The sequence below is a fragment of the Crocuta crocuta genome, unplaced genomic scaffold (assembly GCF_008692635.1).
Source record: "Crocuta crocuta isolate KB4526 unplaced genomic scaffold, BGI_CrCroc_1.0 scaffold705, whole genome shotgun sequence".
NCBI lineage: Eukaryota > Metazoa > Chordata > Mammalia > Carnivora > Hyaenidae > Crocuta > Crocuta crocuta.
This window is the reverse complement of record NW_027527827.1, coordinates 143,678-159,489: the sequence shown is the minus strand read 5'-3', so window position 1 is coordinate 159,489 and position 15,812 is coordinate 143,678. Positions and strand designations below refer to the sequence as shown.

At 42.9% G+C, this 15,812-nt stretch overlaps 1 protein-coding gene across 5 annotated transcripts in view; it reads right to left on the bottom strand.

Annotated features, from left to right (window-relative positions):
• Positions 1 to 15,806, bottom strand: part of NFYB (nuclear transcription factor Y subunit beta) — a 16,840-nt gene extending 1,034 nt beyond the window's left edge. Inside the window, exons 1-7 of one of the 5 annotated variants that reach the window (XM_077778376.1) lie at positions 15,503 to 15,806; positions 13,818 to 13,903; positions 7,410 to 7,503; positions 5,911 to 6,041; positions 3,169 to 3,366; positions 1,853 to 1,934; positions 383 to 462 (exon numbers count right to left, since the gene is read on the bottom strand). In XM_077778376.1, coding sequence (XP_077634502.1) covers positions 383 to 462; positions 1,853 to 1,934; positions 3,169 to 3,366; positions 5,911 to 6,041; positions 7,410 to 7,503 — 585 coding nt within the window. In that variant the 5' untranslated portion in view covers positions 13,818 to 13,903; positions 15,503 to 15,806. Of the gene's footprint in view, positions 1 to 382; positions 463 to 1,852; positions 1,935 to 3,168; positions 3,367 to 5,910; positions 6,042 to 7,409; positions 7,504 to 7,757; positions 7,915 to 7,934; positions 9,766 to 13,817; positions 13,904 to 13,992; positions 15,462 to 15,502 lie in introns of those variants that run through there. The other 4 variants (XM_077778370.1, XM_077778382.1, XM_077778365.1 and 1 more) reach the window with 4 other exon arrangements.
• Positions 15,807 to 15,812: the final 6 nt, after the last annotated feature.

Genomic DNA, 15,812 nt, shown 5'->3' with positions numbered 1-15,812 from the left:
CCCCATATGGGGGGAGGGGGGTGATGGGCATGGAGGAGGGCACGTGTGGGGATGAGCACTGGGTGTTATATGGAAACCAACTTGACAATAAACTATTTATTTAAAAAAAAATCCGCATATAAGTGGAATAGTTTAGGGGCGCCTGGGGGGCTCAGTTGGTTAAGTGTCCGACTCTTGAATTTGGCTCCGGTCATGATCTCGCAGTTTATAGTTCAAGCCCCGTGTTGGGCTCAGTGCTGACAGTGTGGAACCTGCTTGAGAGTGTCTCTCCCTATCTGCCCCTCCCCTGCTTGCACGCTGTCTCTATCTCCAAAAATAAACATAATAAATAAATATATAAGTGGACCAGTGCAGTTCAAACCCAGAGAAGGCTGTATTTTACCTGTTGATATGACGTTGTATAAACCATAACATTTTGTTGTTGACCATCTGCAGTTATTAAGCCAGCTGGTAACTGGTTAGCTGGAAGACAAAAAAAAGTTAAAGTAGGAAAATAATTACATCTACTCTCTTGTTCTGACCCTTAGGTCATGCCATTAATGTCTCGTTACAATTCTGCTACTAATCAACATAATCGTGGACAAAATCATAAACTCCCAAATTTAGCATTTTAGAAAAAGCTCCCTAAAAACTACATTTTTCCTATTGCAGTTTTCAATTTTCTGAACCTTCATTTCTCTAAAATGTACTTGAGCTGGGGCGCCTGGGTGGCTCAGTCAGTTAAGTGTCTGACTCTTGATTTTGGCAGTTTGTGAACCGGAGCCCTGCACTGGGCTCTGTGCTGGCAGCAGGGAGCCTACTTGGGGTTCTCTCTCTCCCTCCCTCTCTCCCTCTCCCTCCTTCCCTCCCTCCCTCTCTCTCTCTCCCTTTCTCTGCCCCCCCCACTCTCTCTCTCAAAATAAATAAACTTAAAATAAAATTAAATGTACTTGAACTAACTGCCCATGTGTATAAATCTTCAGCGAGACTGGATGGAGTTTCTAATTCATAAGTAGATGGACACCATGCGGCCTGACTGGGAGGCAAGCTTATGTGTAACTAAGCAGTCACAAAAAGAGAACAGATGCCTATAAATTTCATATGAGACACGAGTCACCAGAGACCTCTTATTTCACCCGTAAGACGATATTCAAGGTTTTTTTCTAAAGATATTTTATTTCTAATTAAAAAAAGGTTTTTAATGCTTATTTGTTTTTGAGAGAGCAAGAGAAAGACAGAGGGGCAGAGAGAGAGAGGGAGACACAGAATCTGAAGCAGGCTCCAGGCGCTGAGTTGTCAGCACAGAGCCAGACACAGGGCTCAAACTCATGGACCATGAAATCATGACCTGAGCCGAAGTCTTGGACGCTTAACCAACTAAGCCACCCAGGCACCCCGTCCCCCTCCAAACTTTTTACTTTAAAGTAATCTATACACCCAACATGGGGCTCAAACTCCCAAACCCAAGATTAAGAGTTGCACATTCCACTGAGCCAGCCAGGTGCCCCTATTCAAATTTTTTTTTAAAAACAAACCCATCAGTTCAAATTTATTTAAGTCACAGATTTTATATTACAAACTACAATTCTCAATATTCCTATCTCACGTGAATCTTAAAAACCAGAGGCTACTGAAATCAGAACTATGGGTGAAAGATTATAATGTCTGCAGAATTTCAATTTCTATACTTATACCTCACTGACTTCAAATATAAAGGGCATGAACTAAAGAACTATTTAAAGTAGTGCTGTGTCCAAATACTCAGGGCTGACAGTCCCAAAGCACCCCCACATTTAGTATTAATCCCTGCTAATGAACTACATGGCTTATAAGAACAAATTCAGCTGCATAAACATATCGTAACACTGCTTACTAAATGCCTCCTCTGTAAGTTCTTCACTTAATCCATCTGTAGTCGTGACTGCTCCACCAATTCCTTTCTCTCCTTTCATAGCCTGGGGAAGGACAAATCAAAAAAGTAATCACTGGCATTCAAAAGACACTGTTTTCTAGATGAAAATGCTTGTTTCCTAAAATTAGGAGTTTCTATTATTACAAACACTGCACAGAGTATTAACACTTCTGGTTAATTACATACAAAAAGGCCCTTCAAAATGCTAACTTTTTATATAAGCAGTAATCATCCCAAGACAGCGTTAGTAATGACCTAGAAAATCTGAAATATTTATGGATAAAAATAAAATTCTAATTCTACACTACATCAAAAGGAAAATAGAAGTCTATTTACAGATGAAGTAGTCTGTTGAAAAACACTATAAATATTTAGCTCATAAATCTACTATAAATGATCTTACCATATATATACACATATATAGCTCTCAGCCGACTGGGCAGTACAATACTGTAATAGCAAGTTTAAAGTTTCATATCCCTAAATCAAAATTACAGTACCAAAGAGCTCTAAGTTTCCATCACTTCTAAGGTTCTACGATGCAGAAGATTTGGAAAAGTACTGTGAAGAATTTAATACGTTCTCTTCCTACTTTACCCATTCAATGCACATATCACTAAGTTGATGGGGTTCTAACATTAAAGCTATGAAGGAAGTATTCTGAAAGCAATGTGACTCTGACACCCAAGTTGTAGTGTGGAAATAAATATGCTGACCTCAATGTATTTCCACAAAATTCATACCATGGGCAAAGATAATCCCAACAGGAAACGCAGAAGAATTTAATCAATAAAAAGGGGCAGTTCTAATTCTGTTTTTCTTATCTAAAGGGCCCCAAGCTTTGAGACGCTCCCTCTATTACATTAATTGTAATCACAGCGTGTGTTTCCACTGAGTGCTCCCGATCTGCCAAGCCAAGTGCTGTACGTAGACTATTGTACTTAGTTCTCTCAATAACTCTGTAAGGTAGGTATTGTTACAAACCTCACTTTGCAGACCAGGAAACCAAGGCCTAAGCTATTTAAATAATCTGCTCAGGGTCACAGGGGTCACGTGTGTGGAGCTGGACTCCGCCTCCAGGTGGCTGGAATCCAGAGTCCATGCTCCTAATCATTACATAACTAGGATGTCAGTAGTAGTAAAGGAAAACAGAATGGGCTTGCTTTTGAAATACAGTAATAGAAGTGATTATATACTTCTGATGAATTAAAAACATTTAAAAAGTTAAACAGTCTATCTCAGTTCCTTAAAAGTGTAACAGAAGACATTTTATTTACCTCTCTGAATTTCTGAAGGTATAATTTTAGAGGTTCTACGTAACTGTCGAAGCCTAAGGTAGACATGGCAAAGAGAATGTCCTCTCCGTTGATTGTCTTCCGTTTCTCTTGATGGCATCTCTCACTCGCTTCCGATGTTATAAAGCTGATGAACTCACTTACACATTCTTGAACACATTCTTTGGCATCTTTTGCAATCTGAAGAGAAAAACCAAAGGTGAATTTGCAGGGAATGTACCCATCCCCTTCCTAACAACCTGCAAAAATAAAAGGCTATTCACAAGAATATAAATTTCAGTTTATGGCTGTTAACATTTAATCTTTGAAATACATGCTAATAATGTTGACAAACTGTGTGCTATCAAAATTCCAACCTTTGGAGTGAGAACAGAAACTCGAATACAAGGAAGAGAAGCCTTGACAACTGTTCACGGAGAGCAGGTATAATTTAGGTATAAAAGCAGCCGCTGGGCGTCCTGACCATCTCGTAGAGACGGGCACCTACCAACCAGGTGTCCCAAGATGATCAGTCCCCTGTGTGCACAGCATACTGCGGGCTACACTTCGGGGTCACTTCTCTGCCCTCGCATTTCCACAAATAAGGACATGGGAAAATTTTACAAAGACAAAACACTGATTTCATGTAAGGCTTACAATAGTGACATCTGGTGACATTTTTACTACTGAAGATACAAAGTGTCAGGGACAGGCTTTGAGTTTATTAAAAAGCCCACCAAAAAGGAGCACAGCTGCTACCTCACTATAAAAGCAAGCGTCCTTTTAAGGGTGTGCGGTTTCAAATTAAAACTCTAAGGAATTACACCGTACAATTCCAAAGTCACTCCTAACGGGAACAGCCACACTCCCTGCTACAACCTGCTGCTTCCAGCTCCAGGCCTACGTTACTTACGCCCCGGGGAAAAGTAAGCAAGAGCGGCATAAATGCAGTCAGACAAGGTAACAGACTGCAAGCTGGATACATAACTTGAGGTTTTCTAGTAGCTAAGTTTAAAAACACAGGTAAGGGGCAGTCGGTTAAGCGTCCCACTTGGCTCAGGTCATGATCTCGCAGTTCGTGGGTTCGAGCCCCATGTCGGGCTCCGTGCTGACAGCTCAGAGCCTGGAGCCTGCCTTGGATTCTGTGTCTCCCTCTCTCTGCCGGTCCCCTGCTTGCACTCTGTCTCTTCCTCTCTCAAAAGTAAATAAACATTTAAAAAATTTTTTTAAATAAAAATAAAAACACAAGTGAAATTAATTGATATTTTATTTAACCCAACAAATCCAAATTATTATCTAACATTTAAACACAGAATCCATTTTTAAAAATGGAAATACTGGGGCGCCTGGGTGGCTTAGTCGGTTAAGCATCTGACTTTCGCTTAGGTCATGATCTCGCGGTTCGTGGGTTCGAGCCCCGCGTCGGGCTCTGTGCTGACTGCCAGCTCAGAGCCTGGAGCCTGTTTCAGTCTGTGACTCCCTCTCTCTCTGACCCTCCCCTGCTCACGCTGTCTCTCTCTCTCTCTCTCCTAGAAATAAATAAAACATTAAAAAAAAAAATAAAAAAAAAATAAAAATGGAAATACTTTCATTCTTCCTTTCATACTAAGCCTTCACAATCTGAAGTATGTTTCACATTTACAGCACATCTTAATTCAGACCAGGCACATTTCAAGTGCTCACTAACCGCGTGTGGCTGGGGGCTGAGGTAGTGCGGACTTAGCCTATTTCAACAACAATCAGCAGTTGTGATTTATTTCCCCTTAAAGCATAAGGAGGACCTCTCACTTTGGAACTCCTAGGCTAAGCAATGCATTTTTTTAAGTTTATTTATTTGAGAGAGAGCGTGCAAGCAGGGGAGGGGTACGGAGAGAGTGAGAGAGAGAATCCCAAGCAGGCTCCATGCTGTCAGGGCGCGGCCCAACGCAGGGCTCAAATTCGCAAACCACAAGATCATGACCTAAGCAGAAATCAAGAGTCAGAGGCTCAATTGAATGGGCCACCCAGGGACCCCCTTAGCAATACATTTTAATAATATATTTGTGATCTTTGTTACTTTCACAAGTACTTTATAAGCCACAAAGAAAGTTTATTACGTTGTATAAAATGATATAAAAAAAAGTGTGGATTTTAATTCAGACCAAGTGAGGAGTAGAGAGACAATGAGGGTTTAAAACTGTTCTAAAAAAGTCTGTATCATTGTTTGTCTCAAGACAGAACTACTGAAAAAAAATCCTGCCAGTTAAATTCAAATGTATATTAATATTTGCGATTATATAAAAATAGGTGCTTCCAAATGGAAGGGTTTTTCCATATCATTCCGAAATGACCCAGTTTTGGGGCCGCTGGCTGGCTTAGTTGGTGGAGCATGCGACTCTTGATCTCGAGGTTGTTGAGTCTGAGCCCCACACTGGGTGTAGAGATTACTTAAAAATAAAATCTTAAAAAATAAAGACCCAATTTTGCTGCAACGTTATAGAAGTTATAACTCCATATGCCCAAACCTGATATTTTAAAAAGAGTCTTAATTCTACTTTATCTGCAGCAAGTGGGGGGCGGTGGGGAGGCACCGGGCGCTGCGGGAACTGAAAGTGGAATCCTGCTCAGTAACCGAGGCTGCTCAGCACAGGGACTAAAGGACTGAACACAACAGCTGACTACGCACAGGAACTACATATTCGTGTCGTTCCCATTCCCCTCTCCCCCAGAAAAAAAAACCTGGGCAAAATGTCTCCCCTGCGTTACCTTTCCCGTCTGAGGTATGGCGTTTTTCATTATCCTCGCTACGTTTGCAATGGGAAGATATATATCTTGTTCTCTGAAACTTTCTTTTGAACCATTTGTGTCTTCATGGTCATTCATGCTGTCCTCTGTATCTAGAAAGAGAACACTAACTTGGGTTTAAGGTTTCTCAAGATGCTTACTTCAACACAGAGAAGACTACCTGAAACATCTCAATTCAGAACCTCCTGGTTCATTTGCCAGTCATTTTTAGGGAGTAGGATAGCAGTTCTTTCCACGGTTTTATGAGAGCCATAACCGAATCTATTCCTTACTTTCAAACCTACTGCTTTAAATACTTTTATCCTCAGCGCTGCCTACCAAAACCTTCCCTATCCATTCTCCAAAAGGCTCAAAAACATCTCCACAGCACCTTCAGAAGTGATCTGTCCTTTCACAAAATATCACAGGGTTTCTCTGTGTCTTCTCTGACACATTTATTAATTCTTTTTATTTCTCATCCTCCCTATTAGATGTGTGCTACCTGAGGCCAGGGATCAGCTCTGTGTACTTCCTAGAACTCGGCATAGCATCTTCCACAGAAGGGATACTCAGAAATACTTATTACACAACGTAGCTAGAAAATGTACCGACTGTGACCTAGGGTCCCTTTCATATTGCTAGATTAGGAGGTTATTTGTATGTTTATCCACAGCCAATTCATACGGAGTGGAAAAACTGGACTTGAATATTAGTGACCCAGTTAGGTGAATGCTAAGTTGTTGAACAAAGCTACAGCACTGATCCAACGTTCTTACAAAAAGTGAATTCTCGAATTATATAGATTTAGATATAACTGAAGCTTTCACAGTACCAGTAATATCCTTTTATGACTAAATGCAGTATCTTGTAAGTAAACTTCCCACTCTTTATGTGGATTAAAAAAGAAAAGCACTTAAGCTGATTCAAGTTACATTTTTATGTGTGTCTGTCTTAGGATGAAGTAACTTCTCACCCACCCCCAACTGCCTTCTAAAAAAATACGTCTTAGTGGTTTTCATCTTACACATCAGAATGCCACAGAAGTAAATTATCCCTCACAGGTCAACGTGACGCTGCCACCCTAATAACCTGCCGTACTTCCAACTTAGTAGTGAAGGAAAAACAGAAATATGTCTGTTCATAAGTACCAGAAATTTAATAGCTGGCAACTCACCCTCTAAAGAATTTTTTACTGTTTCGACTGAAAAAGAATGTGCCATACTCAGTACTTAAATAGGTCGTCAGGGACAAATTTTTAAAGAAACTGTACAGTTTTTAAAAGGCATACTTTTATAGAATTCTTTTCTAGAACTCCTCATTCTTTTGAAGACTGTATCTAATAAAAATAGCCTGGTACATCTTCTTAGGCCATCACTGACCGCCGACACGAGATTGCTAATTTTCCCGTAAAGACCAGAGTAGCCTAGAACACGACAGTAATACACCTCTGCCGGTCAGTGTTGTACTCGTGGCTTTCCTACCGTCGTGGGGCTGTATCACGTAGTGGCCTCCTCCGATGTAGTCCGCAGAGATGCCCAGCTGGGAAGTGTCCGTTGTGGCACTGTCGCCGTCCATCTACGAGGGAAAACAGGTTTGTAGGACTCTTCAGTAACATGTGTCTTAAAAAGCATAAGAGAGTCGATGTTCATAAGCGGTCACAGGACAGGTCAGTTTTCGAGGCCTTAAGCCTACTAAGAGAAAAACATTTCTATTTCTTGATTTGGAAACCTTTGGATAATTTCCCAATGATTCAAGATTTCCCCATCCACCCTCCGTAAGCATAAAACCCACGGAGAAACAAAACAAGGAAATGAATCTACAACACACACCTCTCTCTTTTCAATTACATAAGCCTCACGTATAGTGCAGACACACGGGACTTCCAGCCTAGCTCATCGCTGGAACGAAAAGCAAAGCCAAATTCAGCTCGGCGGCCCCTATAAGTGCCCCGTGTCCATCACTGTCCGCCCTGCTGCGAACATAAAGCCCGTTATCCCCACACAAACCCTCTTGCTCCTGCTGCAAACCTCCTCTGCTGGCTCACAGAGGCTCAAAGGACAAGGTCTTGATTCAAACTGTCGTCTGGCACAGGCAGCACACGGGTTCCTTGCACAAACCTGTACCCGTGCCACCCGAAAGCACACGCGTGTTTTGAACGAGGCTATCATCTCTAAATCTAGTCAACAGTTCCTCCCGCCCTCAAACGTTAGATCCTTTAAAGAAAAAGAAAAGGAGGGATCAGGGAGATTGTCGGTCTTGCATATAAAGACAGTAAAACCATAACCATAGACCCAAATGAGAATGAAAGGGACTTTTTAAAAAGAAGCCTGGTTAATTAAGTTTGCACAGAGCTAAAAGGATTCTAAGAGGGAAAATCTGGAGAAAACTGAACTATAAGCCCTGAACGGTCTCCATTCCATTTCACCAACACAGCAAATCCTGGAAGCCTTCCTGCTTTGCAAATAATACTATTCAAAACAGTAAAGGACTGGCTATTTGTGGATAGAAAAAATTTAAATGCATTACCTGAATAAAAAGTGTAGCAAAAATTAAATACAATCTATACATGCTTTCAGACCACTTGAAAAGGGACACTTGGTCCCACAGGTTAATCAAGGCGCAGGGCTTCATGTTTTGACGGCACTACAAGCCCTTATGCAACATGTCGTCTTTTCCATCTCTGTTGGGTTTTCATCCAGCTGTAAAATAACAGGCTAGTTTCCACGTCTTCCAAAACATGGCATTTCTCTGATGCATCTAGTTGACTGTGGTATCTAATTTGATTGTAGATAAAGAAAGATGTATATATATATATAGAACTCACCTACCTTTAGTAATCTGTGCACGTACCTATTCTTAGGTGTCAAGGGTACCTGTTTATTGATGCTACTTCTTAGTGGCTTCTAAGAAGTGGCCAACAACAGGCAGTGAGCTCTGATTCTAATTCTTTTACTGATCCTGAAAACAGCATCCCTACGCATTAAGTGTATTCCCATATGAAATGGAAATAATATCACTTTCCCCATCTTAAACAGCTAACCTAATGTGAAACATTATCCAAAAATTAAATGCCATTTTAATTCTAAAATGCTAACAAGATACTAAGAGAGTGATCTTTAACAGACATGGTGATGGATTTCTTAACCATAAAGACAGCTCAATGAGGATATGTGTGAATTGACTAGTTTTTCCAGTGCCCAAAGGGAGATTAGGGAGATCACGGTTCAGAAGAACCCAAGTGGCTGTTTCAGAATCTGTAACTGGAAAAAAATCTTTGGGGGTAGAATCTGAGAGATCAATTAATTTATAAATGTACATTTTTTAAATATTAAAGAATATTTACGGCATAAAACTTAAATCACATTATCTTCTCATGCACTGGATTAGCAGCAAGATTATCATTTGGATTCACAGCATTAGCCTCTAAACTGCAGTCTTCTAAGAAATACTTCTGAAGCAGTTCAGAGTTGTCAGGATAAAGGGAAGGGAAGCTGCTACGGGGCTGTCTGGCACGTGGGGCTCCCAGGAGGCGGCAGAGCCCATCTACCCTGAAGGCAGTGGCACATCGCTGGTTTAGCCGTGTCTGTGAGTCTGCGAGTCTTAGCTTTTCTGTCATTTTGCCACACCTCTGTCTTCCTCTCCTCTACCTTTCTACCACGAAAATCCTGCCTCACTCTTTAATCCCAATGTTCTCCCGTCCTCCTGAAGTCTTTCCGATAATCCCCCATTTGGAAGCCCAGAATTAGTGTCCCCTTCTTTGAATCCCCAAGGCAACTCAGTACCTTCCATTCAACACACTAGCCTCATCTCTGATGCTTATGCTGGCCGCTCATATATATAATATGAGGCGGCAAAGGAGGCAGAGAAAATTCGCGAGATACAGCCCAAAGGTTTTTTCAAGGTCTGAACTTCCTACAAAAATATACAAAATAGACTGTAGATTTTAAGTAAGCCAGTTAACAAATATTTACCAAGGACGCACGTGGTATTTGTCAGGTCCATGCTATGGGCTGGTGACGTCGCGGTCAACAGCACAGACTCGATCTCTGTCCTCATCTCGCAGAGAAGACAAATATTACGTAAACTAGCGGCGGGGGAAGGGCCAGGGAATGTAGTCTATTAATACTTCCACGGCACAGGCTCTGGAATCCTATCACCTGGTTTGAATTCCTTCCTACTTACTTGCCACGAGACCTTGAGCAAGCGGGATGAGACGAGACTTAGCATGGAAAGACTTAGCACAGTTATCACGGCGTCCTCAGTGAATGTTACATATCATGGCGTCCTCACGGAATATTACATACAGCTATTAAATAATTACAATTAACTAATAGCTAGTGCCAAATGCTGAGGAAAAGACAGGTGTTGTGTTACATGCTATGAGAACTACTGCAAAAGGGACCACACGAGTCTAGGCAGTCAAGGGAGCAGTCACAGGAAATAAAATTTAAACTGAGACCGAAAGACAGAAATCAGTTAGGCAAGGAGAATGGGAAAAGAATGTTCCAGGCAAAGCAAACACAAAATATAGTATTGATGAACTGGCATGAACCAAGTAGAGGCTGCAGCAAGCAGTGCCTGGTGAATCAGAGCTAATCAAAGGGGAGTTGGAGCAGAATCGTGCAGATGAGCCTTCCTCCTCACAGTGTCACTCTGGCTGTAGTCCCGCGTAGAAACGGACAGACGGGAGCAAGAACGGGCGCAGGAGACCACTAAGGACCACAGGCTGCAGTCAGAGCACGACTTCAGGCGAGATGATGGGCGTTCCCCTCGCTGGTCCCAGACGACAGCGACAGCACCGGGGCTCGAGGGGAGCAGATGAAAGAGGCCTGAGGAGGTCAGCTCCACAGACCTGGTGAGGGACCCAGCACGAAGCGGGGGACCCCGGCAGCTAGGGGGACAGGCAGTGGCGAGGGCGGGGAGTGGGAGCGCTGGGCAGGGAGACGCGCCGTGCTGTGGCTGGTGACCGCGACTGTGCGGCGGCACCAGTATGTGCAGTCGCGGCACTGTGTACCTGCTGCAAGAACAGCGAGGCTCACGTGTTGGGTTTTATGCAGACAGTGGAGAGGGAAGAGCATGTAGGAGAGAGACAAGACGGAGGGTAAAACGGCGAATCATTACATCCAAAAGCAGTAATAAATATAGACGGAGTAGTTCAATCCCATCAAATTAAATTTCCTTCATGTTTATTTGAGAGCGCGTGCGTGCGCACAAGTGGGGAGGGGCAAAGAGAGAGGGGGAGAGAGAATCCCAAGCAGGCTCTGCGCCGTCAGCACGGAGCCCAGAGCAGGGCTCTATCCCAAGCACCGTGAGATCATGACGTGAGCCAACGTTTAACCAACTAAGCCACCCCGGCACCCCTCCATCCAATTAATTTTATCGACTACTCTAATTACTTAGTTGAACTGATATTGTTCCCTTGAATATTATGTGAAACAGTCAGCTGGCTAATACATTTTCATTCTATAATTTTGTGATACAGCAGCACTTAAATTATATTAATAATTTGCACAAATGCAGGGAACAGTTACCTCCTTAACCTTTCCCAGTTATTGAACACTTTCTAAATATCTCATGCGGTGTTCACAACCCCGTGAAACGGATGAGGAAATTGAGGTCATATAAGGCTAATGACTTGCCCAAGGCAGCACAGTAAATGGGAGTTAAATCCAGAATCTCGGGTGCCGAGTACTTTACAGTATTTGTTCCTGCTGGTTTTTCCCATAGTCCATCAGCCTACATCCTTACTTTGCCCTCTAAATTCTGGGTCTACTGACCTTGTGCATTCAAGCTACTGAAGCTGCTTCTCGAACCAGGACGGAATCTGTGAGAGGTAAGCCATGCACCCACTCTTGGGTCTGTGATCAGGATACACCTGACCTCTAGCACAGACCACTGAGTCTGAGGCTGGGCTCCCCGCCTGCTGTGTCTTTACTCATTACCCTCTTTGTGCTTCCAGTTGCCCGTGTTTTAAACGGAGTTGCTACCAGAAGTGAAGTTATTATATAAAAAGTACTTAGCAAAGTGCATGATACGTACTAAGAACTCAACAGACGTAACCTAGTATTATTTTTGCCCCTTCGGATACAGCTCTCACCATTCTTTCTAGGCATGGCTTCCTCTCTCACACAAGCCCTTGCACCTGTCCTCTGGACCAATGCCTTTTTCACTTCCTGAGGATAAGAAATGACCAGAAGATTCCTCACCGCTAACGGGCCACCAGTCCTCCCTGAGCAGCCTCCTAACTCTTCCTTAAACACGCTTAGTCTCCCCCACTGAACACACACGTACACACAGACCAGAAACAGGATTCTGCTCCACGCCCCTAGCTGCCATTCAACGCCTGACGGTCCGCATGCACCTCTTCACGCCTAACCCCCCCGGCAGGTGCTTCTCCAGCCCACCATGACACTGAAGCTGCTCTTAAAAGGTGCCAATCATCAGGGGCGCCTGGGTGGCTCGGTGGGTTGAGCGATTTTAGCTCAGGTCAGGGCGGGGCCTGCTTGGGACTCTCTCTCCTCTCTCTCTGGCCCTCCCCCTGCCCCTCTCTCTAAAATAAACTTAAAAAAAAAAAAAAGGTTGCCAACAGTCTTGCCTTCATCCTATTTGCCTGTTGTTAGTAGTCTCGGCCACTGCGGACCTCACGCGTACACACGGAATTGTCCTCTCGCTCCCGGCTTATTTGTGCCTCCCCAACTGTCACTTTCATTCCAGGTTATGTTTTCTCTCTTCCCTTGCTCTCTTCACAAACTCGTTAAATGTCACTTCTATGCTTAGAAATCCTAATCTACCACCATATCCTGCCTGCCACTCCGGCGGGCCGTGCCTGGAGAACTTGTCTGATACCCCATCACTGCCAAGTTAAGAGTTTAGAAAATGAAATGCGTCCTCCCCGCGTCCTGCAACGGGGCAATGGACAGGAGCTCCTAGATCTTGTTTTCAATGACTTCAATCCCACTCCAGGCTCATTACACGCGACGCCTTCGTTCTTCAGTCTCCTCCAAGTTCTACCTAAACTGTTACCTCTTTTAGTAAGTTTTTTGGATGTGCCCTTCCTTGTTCTGTAGCCATCGGATTACTACCCAACGTATCTGGGGCCATCCTGTTTTAAGACCCGTCTCACTAAAACACCGTGTCTATAGCTCTTGAACCTATAATGGTTTTAAAAGTCTTCAGCATCAAATCAAACCTAGTTTTTCATGGCTTTACATGAGTGGATCCCCCAGTAAACTTGTTCCCATCTCTATCTTCAGGGCTGATAAAAATCTTAGCGCTAGAATATGCCTTATTTAAGGATCAGCAGGTACAGCTCTTTTAGCTGAGGAGTGAGGCATGAGTCACGGCTCAAGGAAGCTGTGACGTGCCTGACATCACAGACGTAGTATCTCTCCCTAGATTATCCGAGGAGATCCCTGCTTGGACCACGCAGGTCTACTTCCCCCCCGCCGTAAACACAAGTTACTCATCCCTGCCTTTAGGCTTCTGCTTATGGTGATGCCCTGTCCCTATGCAAACTCTGCTTAGTCCCCGGCACTCCCAGCCCCACCTCTGCCTTTCACCTGTGCTCCCCTCAGAACCAGCATTTTCTTTTCCCTGCATAATGTCCTCTAAGCATCCAGTTCCATTAAAGCACTTCCAGCAGAACAGCCTCTTAAGAGCTGGGACAAGCTTTTTATCTTGTAGCCTCCACAGCACTTAGGGGCCCACAGGAAACAATACATGCAAGTCACTAAAAAGAAGGAAGCAACAGGAATGAGTAGGTACCGTCTGTGTAGGCTTGAAAGGCATTCATTCTAGCTGGGACTTCCAATATACACTCGTTATAATTTTGTGTCCAGCTACTTACTGTTCAAATCTAATCAACAACCAAAATGGTAAAACGTACTTACTGTCACGAAATACTGTCAGAACCGTGTTGTCAGTGGTGTTCAGAAACACCTGTCTAAAAGGTGTCTAATCTTCGCCCAATTTCAACCTAGAAGATAAACATCTATTAGTAACACCATATAGCCTACAGGCTTTCTTCCTAGTAAAAGTTTAAAAGGCATGTATAATTTCACCTACTCTTCTTATTCAATTGAGGACAAAAAAGCAGGCGTCCAATAAAGGTTTCTTGAATTGGCAGATATCTTTTGGAGACTTTGCAAAAAAGTTAATTCTATGGCAGGGAGGAACTGCTTTTCCAACATAACCCTGAATCTCGTCATGTTCATCATAAATATTCATCACAACACTCCAGATTATATGCTAGAGACCAAAATTTACACATCTAAATCATTCAACATATGAACACTCAAGACACAAATACCCCAACTTAATTTTGCGGTGATGACCTTCTGAATATTTTAGAGTGAGATTTAGGAGTCCAAAAACTCAGAAGGGGAGAGAAATATCTCAGAATACAATGCTTTTAAATTAGACACCTCAGATTATACTGAAAAGAAGAAACATGCTGCCCAGAAAACATACATGGAACATGATCAATTAAGACCTTTATTTATCATTTTAAAGCACCACCATTTTGGACGAAAATTGCATCTGAATAGCACTTCATTTTCACTGTAAGGCATAAATAGCTGAATAAATTGGTATCAATTACAATGTTACAACCTCCATTTCTCATTTGTTCTTTTCCTTTTTTCAAGTGAAGCAATTAAATTGGGGGGGAGGGGCAAAACAAAAACATATCCTATCAGTGTTAATTTTAAAGGAAGAGAAAATAATGATATGCATCCAAGCATGAAATCTAGTAAACAGAAGAAAAAATTGTAGCCACTGAACTGAATTCTTTAAATGTCAGTCCAGGCAGCAAAGACTGGGTGACATTGTCTACTCCGCTATAATCTTAAAAGCAACGTCTAATTTCTTCTTAAAGATTGTCCTCTTTCTAACCCCCAAACTGCCCAGAGATTCCTTCCTTGTAGCTAGAAGCGTTTTTTTAAGGGTGTCTTTGAAAAAGAAAATCCTCAGAACACTTAAAATAATGGAGCTATATATATTTACTTATTTTGGTTGGGGGTGGGGGGGCTGGGGACACACCTCATCACACTCCCCCAAATAGTTGACTCCGTATATATTTAGATTCAATATATTAAAGATAAACTCTGTCACCTCCTATGGTATATATTTTCCTAAAGGCAGGTTATGATATATGTGAAAGCTCAAGGGAATGCATACATCTGTTTAATGTTTGAAGAAATGCAAATTTGTATCCAAGAAAAGCACAGACCCTTCCTCCACCCTCTATTCTTTGGCATCAACAACCAGAGTTTTGCATCAATAGAATCCTTAAATTAAGCTACAGGAGCAGTGCGGGGAAGGAATAATTGCCTTTTAAGGAATTCTAGTTAAACTTTCAATACTTTACAAATAAAACCCCTATTTATTAGCGCCACGTATATCGACCAGTTTATGTTATCACTTTATTTTGCAGATTACTTTCCATACTAAGAAAGCCCAAGCCGCCCCCAGTGATTCGGGGCACGAACCAGGGCATCGTGGAGTCCACGCGGGCTAGTGGGATGCTAATTTTTTTTTTTTAAGGTCGTGTGCCAGCTAACCTTGTTTAAATTACCTTGTTACAGTACTTTGGGCAAGATTACGACTTGTGGGTGCTCTCTAATTCTTTGTTCTCGGAGACTACTGCTCCTCAGGCCCGGCAGATCCTCCCCGCCTCCCACCGAAGATTAAAACCTTAGTCCAATCCGAAAGGCTTCCTTCCCACCTTCGGGGCAAGTCCAGGGACCGCAAGCCGCCAGATGGCTGCATTCTTTACGTGTAAACCAGACTGCGGGGAAACCAAATCCACTCCTTCCTCCCGGGGACCTCGCTCCCTGCCCACGAAGGTGCGCTGGCTGGCCCCAGGCCCACAGCCCCGCGCGGCC